This window comes from Pelodiscus sinensis, chromosome 4, assembly GCF_049634645.1.
Source record: "Pelodiscus sinensis isolate JC-2024 chromosome 4, ASM4963464v1, whole genome shotgun sequence".
In the NCBI taxonomy this organism is placed as follows: Eukaryota; Metazoa; Chordata; order Testudines; family Trionychidae; genus Pelodiscus; species Pelodiscus sinensis.
The window spans coordinates 106,845,836-106,859,710 of record NC_134714.1 but is presented as its reverse complement, the minus strand read 5'-3'; the positions used below and the strand labels follow the sequence as shown (position 1 = coordinate 106,859,710).

Genomic DNA, 13,875 nt, shown 5'->3' with positions numbered 1-13,875 from the left:
AGGCAGATTCAGATTCATCTGTCTTCTGCACCACCCCTGCCAGAGCGAAGAATGCTGCAACTGTGCACTTTCCCTCTGCTCTCTGACAAAGGGGAACAGCCAGCAACATTCCTGTACAAATGGGGGGGCGGGTTTCACTCCACTCCTCCCCCCCCCACACACACACCACCTCCCCCAAAGGATGGCTGAGAGGTTCAGGGCTGGGACAATTCCAGCCCCTTTCACCTGCCTGCTGATTCTATCTCTTTTCTGTTTGGCTTTATCAGAAGCCATCCCATTCTAGGCACATCCCTTTTTTCTGACACAACCAGACCCTGACCTTGCTTTAAGTTATGACAAGAGGAAGCTGTATATCGCATTGGTGGTCATGGCTCTTACTGTGGAGGAGCTCTAGAACACACAGACAGACAAACTCTCTCAAATATACAGTAGACATTCAGGCTCATCTCAAACAGGGTCCTGTGAGCAGACTTCATTTCCAGCTGCTTTTACAGGTTTCCAGGCTCATCTTTCCAGCAGAAAGAAGCTGGAAACAAGTAGGAGCCAACCTTGTATCCATTAGGCCCTACTGTTAAATAAGTGGAGGAAAAGAGAACCAGGAGCCAAATTTGGAGACCCCAGTCATCAGCAGGAGAAAAGCCAGGAGCTTCTTCAAAATGGCACCAGTGAGACAGTATGATCGCAGGACGGAGGAGACAGAGAAGGCAGGAGATGTGTCTGTTTAGAGAAGCAGGAGAGAAAGGGATCAAGGGGCAGAGTAGCATATGCACTGGGAGATAGGAATTGAACAAGGGATAAGGAGAGCAAATAAGGAGGGTTATCAAAAGGAGGCATTATGAGTAATTTTACTCCACACACACACAACACATTAAAGATGATTTTAAAAAAATACAGAAATACTTCACTAGTATGGCTTCTCCATACAATTGCTGCAAGTATTGCCAAGAAGCTGGGTCATCCAAAAAGATGATGACTGGGAAGTGATACGTTTCATAGGATCACAAAGGTGAGGAGAGATAGTCTGCAAAGTTCTTCTGACTATTAAGAGGTAGCCCATGCCATGAAAACGTTTCGGAACCCCTGAACATTCAGAATCCCTGAACTTAAACCTGCTTACATTCATCTATATAACCTCACCTGGTATTATCCATTGCAGATCTTCTTGAAGCATCTCAGTCTTTTTCAAACTACATTTTCCTTCATTAAACTTAACGATTACACTTGCCTTGAGGGTTGAGGTATCTTCAGAGAGAAACAAGGATGTGTTACTTTCAAAAGGGGAAAGGACTAGAAATACTAAGGGGAGGTCAAGCAGGTCACTAACATGACATTATAACCTGTACAATTTTCCATCACTAAAATGCTGCACATGTTTTGTGCAGAGCTGGCATCATTGGAAGGTCCTAGGAGACATCAGTTTTATTTTGCTGGTAAGTTAGTTCAGAACAACAACTGGAATAACAAACTGTGATATATTTTATTTAACACCCAAGGAACAATAATGATCATAGGGCATGAGCTTCACTGAACACAAAGGAGATCAGTCAATTAACATTAGCTGAGGAGCTGTCTCCCTACATTCATCTATCTAGAATAGCCTATATCATCCACTTAGCCCCCAAATGCTTTATAAGTGTTACTACCCAACTAAACAAGCTGTATATATTACAGATAACCATAATATTTCAGTCTGGGTGCTTGAAGAGAGGCACCTAAATCCTGAGCCCTGCACTTCAAATTACCTAATGATCCTTTTCTGTATTCACATTTTCAGGGCTCAGAAATGCAGAGATGCTGGTGAAGCAGCACACAGACTTTGAGGGGGGTCACAGTACATACATAGTACACGCTTTGGTAGAGAACAGGGAGAAAAAATGAAGGTTATAAACTGAGGGAGAGGAAACCACAAAACGTGAACAATATACCCCTTCGTTAGTCTGCCCTACTAAAAGAGGTGAGACAAGTCATGCAGCATGTAAATCGAGTAATTACCCAGGTAAGTAGATTCACTCATATTCTGCTGTTTCTTCTTAGGCTGAGAAGGGCTGCCACAGGTAAGAGTGTAGGCGTCTCGCATTCCTGCAGACAGATTACACATGCAGACATTAAAGGCAAGATGCAGACTACACACAGTCTGCAGACATCCATAGGTCTTAAGTCTCAGAGGGGGAACTGTGTTAGTCTGCAAACAAAATGGGGAGTCCTGTGGCATCTTAGAGACTAACAGAATTATCAGAGCATTGGGACAGGCAGTAGCTTGCCTCGCAGCAGGCCGCTAGGTCTATCCAAGATAGTTTGCCAGAGGGCAAACTACCACCTGTCCCAATGCCCCAATAAATCTGTAAAATAATCCTCATAAGAATGGCCATACTGGGTCAGACCAAAGGTCCATCTAGCCCAGTGTCCTGTCTGCTGACAGTGGCCAATACCAGAAGCTCCAGAGGGAGGGATCACAACAGGTAATCCTCACGTGATCCCTCCCCTGTCACCTACCTCCAGAGAAACAGAGGCTAGGGACACTGTTCCTACCCATCCTGGCTAATAGCCACTGATGGACCTAACCTCCATTAATCTATCCAGCTCTTTTCTGAACTCTGTAGAAGTTCTAGCCTTCACCACATCCTTCGGCAAGGAGTTCTACAAGTTGACTGTGCGCTGAGTGAAGGAAAACTTCCTTTTGTTTGTTTTAAACCTGCTGCATATTAATTTCATTTGGTGACCCCTAGTTCTTATATTGTGGGAAGAAGTAAATAACTTTTCCTTATTCACTTTTTCCACACCAGTCATGATTTTATAGATATTTATCATATCCCCCCTTAGTCTCCTCTTTTCTAAGCTGAAAAGTCCAAGACTTTTTAATCTCTCTTCACATGAGATACATTCCAAACCCCTAATAATTTTTGTTGCCCTTTTCTGAACCTTTTCCAACGCCAAGATATCTTTTTTGAGATGCAACCACATCTATACATAGTATTCAGGATGTGAGTGTACCATGGTTTTATATAGAGGCAAAAAGATATTTTCTGTCTTATTCTCTGTCCTTTTTAATGACTCCTAAACATTCTGTTTGCTTCTTTGACTGCCACTGCACACTTAGTGGATGTTTTCAGAGAACTAGCCACAATGACTCCAAGATCTGTCTCTTGAGTAGCTGTTGCCAAATTAGTCTCCATCATATTGCATAAGGTGCCATAGGACTCCTCATTATTTTCCCAGGTATTAAGACAGTAGTAATTTGCTGCTCTTTATTGCCTTTAAAGGGAACACTTATGTAATTTCCAAAGTTAGAGTTTGGGTAATTACCTGCATCTTTCTAAGTAATTAATTAGAAAAGAGGTCAGGTATAAATATGGCTTTTCCCTCTTGTCTCTTAGGGTATGTCGACACTACAGCACTAATTCGAACTAACTTAGTTCGAATTAGTTAATTCGAACTAAGCTAATTCGAATTAGCGCATCTAGACTTAAAAACTAGTTCGAATTAGCGTTTTGCTAATTCGAACTAGCATGTCCACACTGAGTGGACCCTGAACTGAGGTTAAGGATGGCCAGAAGCAGTGCCGGCAGGGCATCAGATTAGGACTTAGAGTATGGAGCTGCTGTCTCAGGCTAGCCGAGGGCTGTTTTTTAAATTAAATTAAATTAAATTAAATTAAATTAAATTAAATTAAAGGGACCCGACCCCCACCCCGGACAGACAGACAGTTCTCAGGGGTTCCCCACTTGCAAAGCAGTCCTGGCTTGGATTTCCCGGAGTACCCACACTCGGCACATCACAGCACTCGGCCATCAGCCCGGCTGCACTTGCCGCAGGCTGCCATCGGGGGGGGGGGAAGGGGGTCAATCAAGGGGCTTCAGGAGAGCTTCCACCCCGAGGAGCCCGCAGAGCCAGCCCAGTCCTCCCCATCGAGGGCTCGTACCCCATTCCTCCCTCACCTCCTTCCACTTACCCCTCCCTAGCCCCCCTTCCTGATGTACAAAATAAAGGACATGTGTGGTCAAAAATAGAAACTCTCTTTATTGAACAAAACTCGGGAGACTGGGAAAAGGAGGTGGGAGAGGGGAAGAGAGAGGGTGGGAGAGGGGAGGGCAACTAAAATGATCAGGGGTTTGTAACAGGTCCCATATGAAGAGAGGCTAAAGAGACGGGGACTTTTCAGCTTAGAAAAGAGGAGATGGAGGGGGGATAGGATAGAGGTCTATAAAAGCATGAGTGGTGTGGAGAGGGTGCATAAAGAAAAGTTCTTCATTAGTTCCCATTATGGAAGGACTAGAGGACACCAAATGAAATGAATGGGTAGCAGGCTTCAAACTAATAACAGAAAGTTCTTCTTCACAAAGTAAATAGTCAACCTGTGGAACTCCTTGCTGCAGGAGGCTGTGAAGGCTAGAACTAGAACAGAGTTTAAAGAGAAGTGAGATTAAAGTCATGGAGATTGGGTCCATGGAGTGGTATTAGCCAGGGGGTAGAAATGGTGTCCCTGGCCTCTGTTTGTGGAAGGCTGGAGAGGGATGGCACGAGACAAATGGCTTGGTCACTGTCTTCGGTCCATCCCCTCCAGGGTCCCTAGTGTTGGCCGCTGTTGGCAGACAGGCTACTGGGCTAGATGGACCTGTGGTCTGACCCAGAACGGCCATTGTAAGCTCAGGGCTCAGGGTCGGGGGGTCTCACTGGACCACCTTGATTTTCATGCAAACCTGCTCCTGGGTGGCCAGGCTGGCAGCTATCCTGCCCTAGACGGCCACTTTCCTGTGCCTAGTGCGGAGGTCGTGGATGAGGTCCACGATGTCTGCACTACACCAGGCGAGCGCCCGCCTCTTGCGGACCTGGGCAGGCTCCCGGGAGCCGCCAGCCTGGTCCCGGGAAGAGGCGGAGGGCTGGGTGGCAGCGGGTGGCCGGCTCGAGCCGTGCCAGGTGCAGGGTCTGCTGGCTGGGTGCTGGCAGGCTTGCACCTGGCACGGGCACCGTAGCCAGCCTGTGCCCCTTGAACGGCTCCAGGGCCGGGAGGGGGGCAGACGAGTTTCCCTGGTGGTGCCCAGAGTGGCCACCAGGGAAAGCTGTGGAGGGCTAGCCTCCCACTAGTTCGAATTAAGTGGCTACACAGCCCTTAATTCGAACTAGTTAATTCGAACTAGGCGTTAGTCCTCGCAGAATGAGGTTTACCTAGTTCGAATTAAGTTCGAACTAGCGGTTTGCAAGTGTAGCGCCTATCAAAGTTAATTTGAACTAACGTCTCTTAGTTCAAATTAACTTTGTAGTGTAGACATACCCTTACTTGGTCCTGTAACTAAAGGCCAGTCCTGTTTTCCTGCTCCCTGGGACACAAAGGCTGGGAGTAGCATGCAGCCAGCATGTTCATTCACAGACAGTGCCTCACATCACTGAACAATCTTGGCCAGCTGTGGAATGGCATGGACAACACTAGGATTTCTATCAGATCCTGTTCACTGGAGAAGACAACTGTTATGATCTGGGAGATCTGAGGGTAGAGTCATTATAAAGACATTATAAAGGGGATTTCTAGTGCTTTGGCAGAGATATAAAGAAGAGAAAAAGGTTTCTTTTGTTCCATTACTCATTATAGACTTCCAGAAGAATATGCATTCTTATTCCTAAATTCTTTCTCTAATGGCCTTGTGTTATATTTGTTTTGTTCTATTTGACTTACCAGAAATCAAATGGACCTCAGAGGGACAGTTTAAGATGCACCTATCACTCCCACCATTCTTAATGCAGGAAAGCAAAACTTAGGGTGATATAGTACCAGGCAGCCGCCCCTCTTTCTCTAAACAAAATAAAACACAAACACTCATGGAAGAAGTAAAACATCTGCATTCAATGTAGACACACACAAACCTTCAGCTACATCTGCCACATAACTGGTACCAAACTCTGTACATGCAACTAATGGTTCTGTACAGAGAGAATTGGAAGGAAAGAAAATAGTCACGCATAGATCACATACCATACATCATTTCCTTTCAAGTAAAACTATCCCAGAATATTTTTGCATGCAGGCAAACACAATAGTGAATGGAAGAATAAGCCTATATAAAAGCATGGAAAAGAAAGCACCAAGCAAAGCCCCTCAAAGTATCTCCTGTTTTTCATCTGTTTCAACAACGGCCATGATGGCTAACTAAAAGCTAAGGCAGAAAGCTAAAGAAGGAAATTGTGATCTGTGTCTCTTTGCGGGATTGATCAAGATTTTCAGCACTGCCTTGAGCTGCGTAGCCTTCAAGCACACCCAAAGTACAAAAACGTCTTCTATGTACCTTACCAATACAGTCTTTTTTATTCCAGTGTAATTTGTGGCTGGAAAGACACTGGCATTCATAACCTCCCAGTGTGTTCACACAGATCTGCTGGCAGCCTCCATTGTTGATGCTACATTCATTAATATCTAAAGAGGAGGGTGAAAAGGCCTTTTAATATTAATATTAATGAAGCATCATTTTCACTCAGCACTGAATTCACACAAATAAAACTCTGCATAGAAACACTGAACTGTGTGATTTTGATCTGGTTCTATGGGAAGCTTCTGAAAATCTGACCTGATATGCTTCTGCATTTCCTGCTGTCCTTTAGCTGATCAAGATGGTTTAGCTGTGTGTTAAATATATCGCCAAAATTCCAGCCTCAACAATGTGCTTCAGAAGTTCACAGAGCATTATTGGTAGCTATTTATTAAGTTTGGAACAAAAATCAGATGATGGGATACAGCAGTTATCTCCAACCTTTTCATACCCAAGGTCACTTTTTAAATGACAGAACAAGCCAAGATCTACTGCCTGACCCCTTCCTTGAAGCTCAGCCCTCTCTATTCTCCTCCTCTCCTTCACTTGCTATCCCCAACCCTTATACTGGTGCTTTTTTCCCCAATTCTTCTGTAGGAAGAGGTTTTTCCAACATTTGGCCTGTCTAGACTGGACCAAATGTCAGAAAAAACCCTTCTTTTGGAAGCCCCCTTATTCCTTGTGGAAAGAGGAATATAGAGGTGACCGAAAGATCATGTTTGCTCTTCCACTAAAAGAAGTGGAAGAACAAATGCATCCCTGGATGCAGAAGAGTTTTTCTGGGATATCTCCGGAATCCTGAAAAACTCCTGCAGTCTAGCCGTAACCTTGCTGGGTTGAGACAGGATGTTTAGGCTCTGGGGTGAGAATGAGGGATTTGGATGTGGAAAGGGGTGAGAGTTACAAGCTCTGGAAGGAAATCTGGATGCAGGAGAAGGTGGATAAGGGGACACTGACTCGGAGAGAGGGCGCTAGGCTGGGCAGTGTTGGGGTCAGATGTAGGGTTAGGGTATTAAGCAAGCCACAGACTTCTGGATGTGAGGGTTCAGATATTTGGGTTGGGGTATGTGAGGGGCTCAGGGCAGGGGATTCCAGTGTATGATAGGCTCAGATGTAGGTTCTGGGGAAAAGGGGAGTGCTGGAGTGTTATGATGCTGTGGCCAGATGGGCGCTTGGCCCCAATTTGGGGGGTTTTGGCCAGGCTTCATTTTTAAATAAAATATTGTGTCAAAAAAAATTTCTGCATTGTCTTTATTTCTGAGAAGGGCAGGGAACCTGTCTTGAGTCAGGGGTCACTGACCCAAGAAAAGTCAGTTGGGGCCACACAAGTGAGATGCAAAAAAACCCTCCTCCATCCCCTCCTACCCCCCCAAGCTTCACTAATGTGGCCTGTAGCCAGATATGAACCCCATCTTGGTTTCCGTCCCCCCTCCCCCCAAGAGAGCAAGAGAAAGGCAGTCAGCCTTTGATGCCCTGGGAACACAGGTGTGCTGCCTGTCCCTGACTCTACCATAAACAGAAACCAGACAGTAAATGGGCTTGCTGATGACCCGGGGCCTCCCGCCGCCCTGATGGCTAGTACCAATAATTGACACGCCTGCACTGTTCCAGGAGAGGAATCTTCGCCCATCACATACCAGAGGTGCCGATTGTCTGCATTTTCCCAGGTGTGAATTATGCTTTGCACTCTTCCTGGGAAACCTGGCATTCAAAGCCATTTTTCCTAATTGGCCACTTGAGACCAGGAAGAAGTCTACGTGACCCAAGAGGTATAAAGAGGGGTTAGTAGCCCACCCCATTCGAGCTCCAATCATCTATACCTGCTGGCAGGTATTGATTGTCTCCCGAGGTCTGTGGGACGCCCAACCTCGCCCTACTTCTTCCCAAGGGATTGAGAGAAAGATGCTGGCCACGCCAAGTCTGGAACGCAGGGGTGAGAATATATACCTGTGAGGTGTCTATTTTGCATGCATTTAATAAGAGCTCAGAGAACCAAAAGGGTTTCATGGTACCTGTAAGTGACTTATGAGTGTAATTTCTGTCCCGTCCTTTGTAGTGGCTGTGTTAAATGTTACTACTGTGTTACAGATAACAGCTAAGTTTACCCTGTGACAATAAAATAGTAACTGTTTAAGCTTTAACCTGACTCCCTCAGTTGCTGTAACAGAACCAAGCACAATTTAAAAGAACTTCAGCCAGTCATAAGGGACCCCGGTCTCAGCAGTTGAAGTCTCGGGTGTATAACACACACACCACTGACTGCCCTGACCATCGGCTGACATGGCCCCCAACTGTGTTGGTGGGAACAGGGGACATAGTACTGGGGAAGGGTGCTAGTGGGTGCTTTGGCAGGGAGCAGGGTGCCTGTGAGGACAAAGTTCTGTGGCTCGGGACAGGGGAATGAGGACAGAGTTCAGAGAGTGGGGATGGGAATGGGGACAGAGTTCTGTAGCTGGGGACAGGGGAGTGGGGATAGTAATGGGGACAGTTCTGTATCTGGGGACAGGGGAGTGGGGAGTGGGAATAGGGCAGTGGGGACAGGGGGGCAGTGGAGGCAGAATCCCCTGCATCTGCCTCCTCCCAGGATTCTCCTCTCCCCCCGCCCCCCTCCCTGGGAAGCCAGCACGTGCCTTCTCTGGGCCCTACTCACACCCGCCCACTCCGCGCAGGGAAGCCCCATGTGCGCCTGCCCCAGGGCTGACTCACCCCTCCTGTGCGGTGCAGGGAAGTCACTGTGCTCCTCCTCTGGAGCCAATGCTCCCTCCCGCAGTACGCCCAGCAGAGCAACTAGCGCATTTCCGGAATCACCGGAAGTGGCGCTAAGCTGTGGCACTTCTGTCCATCCCCGGGAAGCCGACACTACCTCCATTTTCACTTGAGGTAGGTAGTGGGGCTTCTTGGGGGTGGGGGGGGGAAATGAGGGGGCCAGGCAGGACGCCTCATGATCGACTGGTCGAGGGTCGATTGCGATCAACCTGTTGGTGACCACAGGGATACAGGATTCACAGTGATCATTTGTCTTAAATGTTTAGGTGCATAAATACGTTGCAATGCATTTTATCTTGCTGTTAAAGAGTACATGGGAGCAATACTCTCTAGCATATTGTTACCCCTTTTGGGTGAGTTCTTAGTGTGAACAAGGGTGACAGAATCAGGCCCAGTGTTGTCAGAAGAAAGTTCACATAAGACTGGATTAAGTACAAAAGGGAAGTTAACTTGTTCCTGTTTGTCCACATTGCAAGATCACTACAAAACTGATCGTCTGTCTCTGCCTAAGTAAGTTCCAGGACTGAAATGGCAGAGATGTAGCAGGTTGAAGGGCATGGAGAAGAGGAGGGAATAGCAATACTGTGTGAGGAAGTCTGAACATTATCTGTCTTCATCAGACAAAGCTCAAGCCAACTGTAATTAGCCCCTCAAATTAATTATCAATGATGCTGGGCTTTTCAAAGGAGATCTTGGGAGTTAGATGCCCAACTCTCATTGAAATGGGTGTGGAGTATCTAACTATCGTCCTTAGGCTCGCCTGAGAATCCCTGCCTAAATTCATCCCCATGGTTAGAAACAGCCAATATGATGCAAAAGAGAATTGTGAACATGCATCATGGTCCTCAAGGTTAAGCCTGCCCAGTCTGCCTCGCAGTCATATATGCCTATAAGTGGATTGTATTCAATACATTTCACATGAACACAGTTTTGTTTTCATTTAGTGTCAAATAATTCAGGCTACTTTTAAGAACATTCTGCAAGTTTCCACTTGCCTCAGACATTAAACCAAGGTTCATATCAACATACTGGTCTCTTTCACTGCAGGTTTCCTTGTGAATCAGAAGTAAACACTGTAGGGCCAAATTCTTAGCTGGTATCAACCAGTGTAATTCTATGACTATAGTGGAGCTACGCCAGTTTAGATCAGATGAGGATCTGGCCTTTAGGCTTGTCAGTAATAGGCATGTATTCTAAAGACAGCCTACAACATAGCTAACATAATTCATCTGAAGCCCTGTCTTGTATGTGCAATTAACGTTCAGAGCTTCACTTGAAATCAATGGGAGTTTTTTCATGTGGAAACACTGTTGAATGTAACCTTCATTTCTACATGTGGAATGCATCTGTTTTAATGATCCCTGTTGCTTTCCCATCCATAGATGGAGGGAGAGAAACCATTTAAACAAAAAGACATAGCCAAGGATAGAGGATTGAATTTCATTTTTGAACTGTCTTCCCTTTGGAAAAACTGCCTGGAAAGACAATGGGTAAATCTGCTATACAGCCTGGCTCCTAGCCACCTGGGACCCTTTGACATTAATGAGCATTGTTCTAGCCTTCTGACAAACATATACACTAGCATCTCTTTATACTCACCTCCACAACATGTGAAGCTATAAAGGATGTATCCTTTGTTACAACTACACTCAAAAGAACCTGGATGATTGATGCACGTATGGTCACATGTCCTTTCAAATGAACATTCATCAATATCTGTAATTTGTAAAAAGCTACATTAGTATCTCTTAGCATGGTCTAGGAAGCATTTATGAGCTAGCAAAATTGAATACAGAGAGACACAGATTTATATGACCTAAACAAATTTTTTTAAAGCTATTAGTCTGTAACACATTGAAGTAACAACTTTTAAGAGAGCAGTTAGTTTGCCAAGTAAGATATTTCTTGGCAAGTGAGTAAACAGAGGTTATATTCCTAATATCAATGTTTAAAATAAATTGCTGCAAGGTTCTCTTCCCTGCAAAAGACTGTTGGCAGGAAAAAAATGCTTCCAGGCACGGCAATGCAGAGTCAGTAGGAAAAATATTTTCAAAGTAACTTTCCATTTCCTTCTGCATTTGGCAAAACTGAGAAGCCAAATGTTTACCTCAACTATGCATGCCTCCAGCTTCCATCCAAGACACATTTCTCAAACTATTGTATACAGCCAAGCCCTAAGATACAACTGGATTTGCTCTGATTTTACAGACAGAGACAAACACCTACAGGATCTATATAGAGCAGTGTTTCTTAAACTGTGTTCCGTGGCACAGTTGGAGGTGTGCCGCAGAGAACAAAAGAGTTCAAAATGGCCGCCCCTAAAGGGGCTGGTGAACTTTTTTTTTTCCTCAATAACTTCTCTCCAGCCTTTTTTTTCCCCCCCCTCAACAAAAAAAATCCACAGTGTTCCCCATAAAAAAAATTGTTTGGTGTTCCTTAGTCTTAAAAAGTTAAAGAAACACTGATATAGAGCATTCCTAAAACTGAAATACCCACCTGAAGAAGTGAAAAAACAGACTGACAAAGCCAAAAAAGTATCAGACATGAACTACTTCAAGACTTGCGAACAGGTGAGCGCTAACAGGAATTTTAGAGAGGGAGTTCTCCAGGTAAAGGAGAAGCAGATACAGGACTCTTGAGGGAAGTGGGTGTTGTGTTTGGGGCTTTCTTGCTGTGTGCTGAGCTTGTGTTTGTGAGTGAGGGTTGGTGTATATTCTTTTTTTGTTTTTGTTTTTGTTTGTTTTTCCCCGTGTTTGAGAGTGAGGCTTTTTTTTCCCACTTCCCCTTTGCCCTCCCCCTCCCCTACATGGAGTGTGTGCTGTGATTGGCAGGTGGAAACTGTTGGCTTCTAATTAAAGTTTGAATTCTAGAACCCTCTGCTGATTGGCTGAGCCTTGGTAGGGGAGGAACTTTCAGGCACTCCAGGGCTTTATAAGGCAGTGGGCAAGAGACCAAGGAGCTTGCTAACAGGGAGTTTAGAGAGGGAATTTGAAAGGGGAGAGGGAAGGGCGTGAAGTTCTCTTGCCTTTCTTTTTAAATCCCTTCTCCAGGACAGCAGTGATAGATGGTGATTGGTCTGTTGTTGTTACCTGCACAGCGTGTGCCATGTTTGTCTTCCTCCCGGAAGAAAGAACGGATTTCATCTGCACAAAGTGCAAGCTTGTCGCCATTTTGGAAGAGAAAATTAGAGGACTGGAGGCCCAAATGTCGACCCTACGCTTGAGCAGAGAGGATGAAGACTTCCTCGATAGAAGGCAGTGTTTAATCTTTCAAACACAGCAGGCAGAGGAGCCAGAGAGGGCAGTATGGGACCAGGAAGAGAATTGGCAGCATGTAACTTCTAGAAGGGGGAAAAGGCCAGCATGGAAATCCCCCAATGCTATAGAGGTAAGTAATCGCTTTCAGGCTCTCTCCACAGACTCTGCAGTGCTGAATGCTTTGGAAGGGACCTCACAAGGAAGAAACCGGAAGGGAACACCATCTACTGGAAGGCACGGGATGCATAGTCCAAAAGAAAACGACGGGTGGTGGTGGTGGTTGAGGACTCCCGGCTAAGAGGGACTGAGCCATCCATGTGCCATCCGGACCTGGAATCTTGAGAGGTGTGCTGCTTACCGGGAGCTCGCATTCACGATGTGACTGAGAGGCTTACCAAACTGATCAAACCTTTAGATCGCTACCCCTTCCTGCTTCTCCACATGGCAACTAACGATACGGCCAAGAATGACCTTGAGCGCGTTACTACGGATTATGTAGCGCTGGGAAGAAGGATCCAAGAATTCGGAGTGCAAGTGGTGTTCTCGTCCATCCTCCCTGTTGAAGGGAAAGGACTGGATAAGTATAGCCGAATTGAGGAAGTAAATGCGTGGTTGTGCAGGTGGTGTCACAGAGAGGGCTTTGGTTTCTTCGACCATGGGACTCTGTTCTGGGCACAAGGACTGTTAGGAAGAGATGGGATCCACCTAACGAAGAGAGGAAGGAGCATTTTCGCAGGCAGGCTTGCAAACCTAGTGAGGAGGGCTTTAAACTAGGTTCGTCGGGGGACAGTGACCAAAACCCTGAGGGGAGTGGGAAAGTCGGACACCGGGAAGAAATGCAGGGAGGAACGAGCAAGAAAGGAAGACCCCTGATTCGAATGGAGAAGATAGGGTGATCAACTGGTTACCTGAGGTGTTTGTACACTAATGTGAGAAACAGGAAGAACTGGAGGTCCTGGCCTAGTCCAAGAAATATGATTTAATTGGGATAACAGAGACTTGGTGGGATGACTCGCATGACTGGAGCACTGTCATGGAAGGGTATAGACTGTTCAGGAAGAATAGGCAGGGGAGAAAAGGAGGGGGAATTGCACTATATGTAAGAGAGCACTGAGATTGCTCTGAACTCTAGTATAAAGAGGGAGAAAAACCTGTTGAGAGTTTAAGGGTTATTGAGGGTTAAGTTTAAAGGAGCAAACAACAGCAGTGATGTTGTGGTTGGTGTCTGTTACAGGCCACCGAATCAGGTGGATGAGGCAGATGAGGCTTTCTTCGGACAACTGAGAGAAGCTTCCAGATCGCAGGCCCTGGTTCTTGTCGGGGACTTTAATCACTCTAACATTAGTTGGGAAACCAATACGGCAGTACACAGGCAATCCAGGAAGTTTTTGGAGAATGTTGGGGATAACTTCTTGACACAAGTGCTGAAGGATCCGACTGGGGCCGTGCACAGCTAGACCTTCTGCTCACCAACAGGGAGGAACCCTGGGAAGCAGTGATAATGAAATGGTAGATTTCAGGATCCTGAGCAAAGGAAGAAAAGAGAGTAGTAAAAT

General features: G+C 45.9%; 1 protein-coding gene across 6 annotated transcripts in view; it reads right to left on the bottom strand.

The window, feature by feature from the left end:
* Positions 1–10,677, bottom strand: part of LOC102452825 (nuclear receptor-interacting protein 3) — a 115,197-nt gene extending 104,520 nt beyond the window's left edge. For all 6 annotated transcript variants that reach the window (XR_012903631.1, XR_012903632.1, XM_075927971.1 and 3 more), the window contains exons 1-6: positions 10,662–10,677; positions 6,281–6,403; positions 5,669–5,785; positions 5,270–5,447; positions 1,993–2,079; positions 1,138–1,242 (exon numbers count right to left, since the gene is read on the bottom strand). Coding sequence is in view for 4 of the 6 variants with exons in the window: in XM_075927971.1 (XP_075784086.1) it covers positions 1,138–1,242; positions 1,993–2,079; positions 5,270–5,342 (265 nt within the window). In the remaining 2 variants the exon portion in view is untranslated. The remainder of the gene's footprint in view (positions 1–1,137; positions 1,243–1,992; positions 2,080–5,269; positions 5,448–5,668; positions 5,786–6,280; positions 6,404–10,661) is intronic.
* Between the last annotated feature and the right edge of the window lie 3,198 nt (positions 10,678–13,875).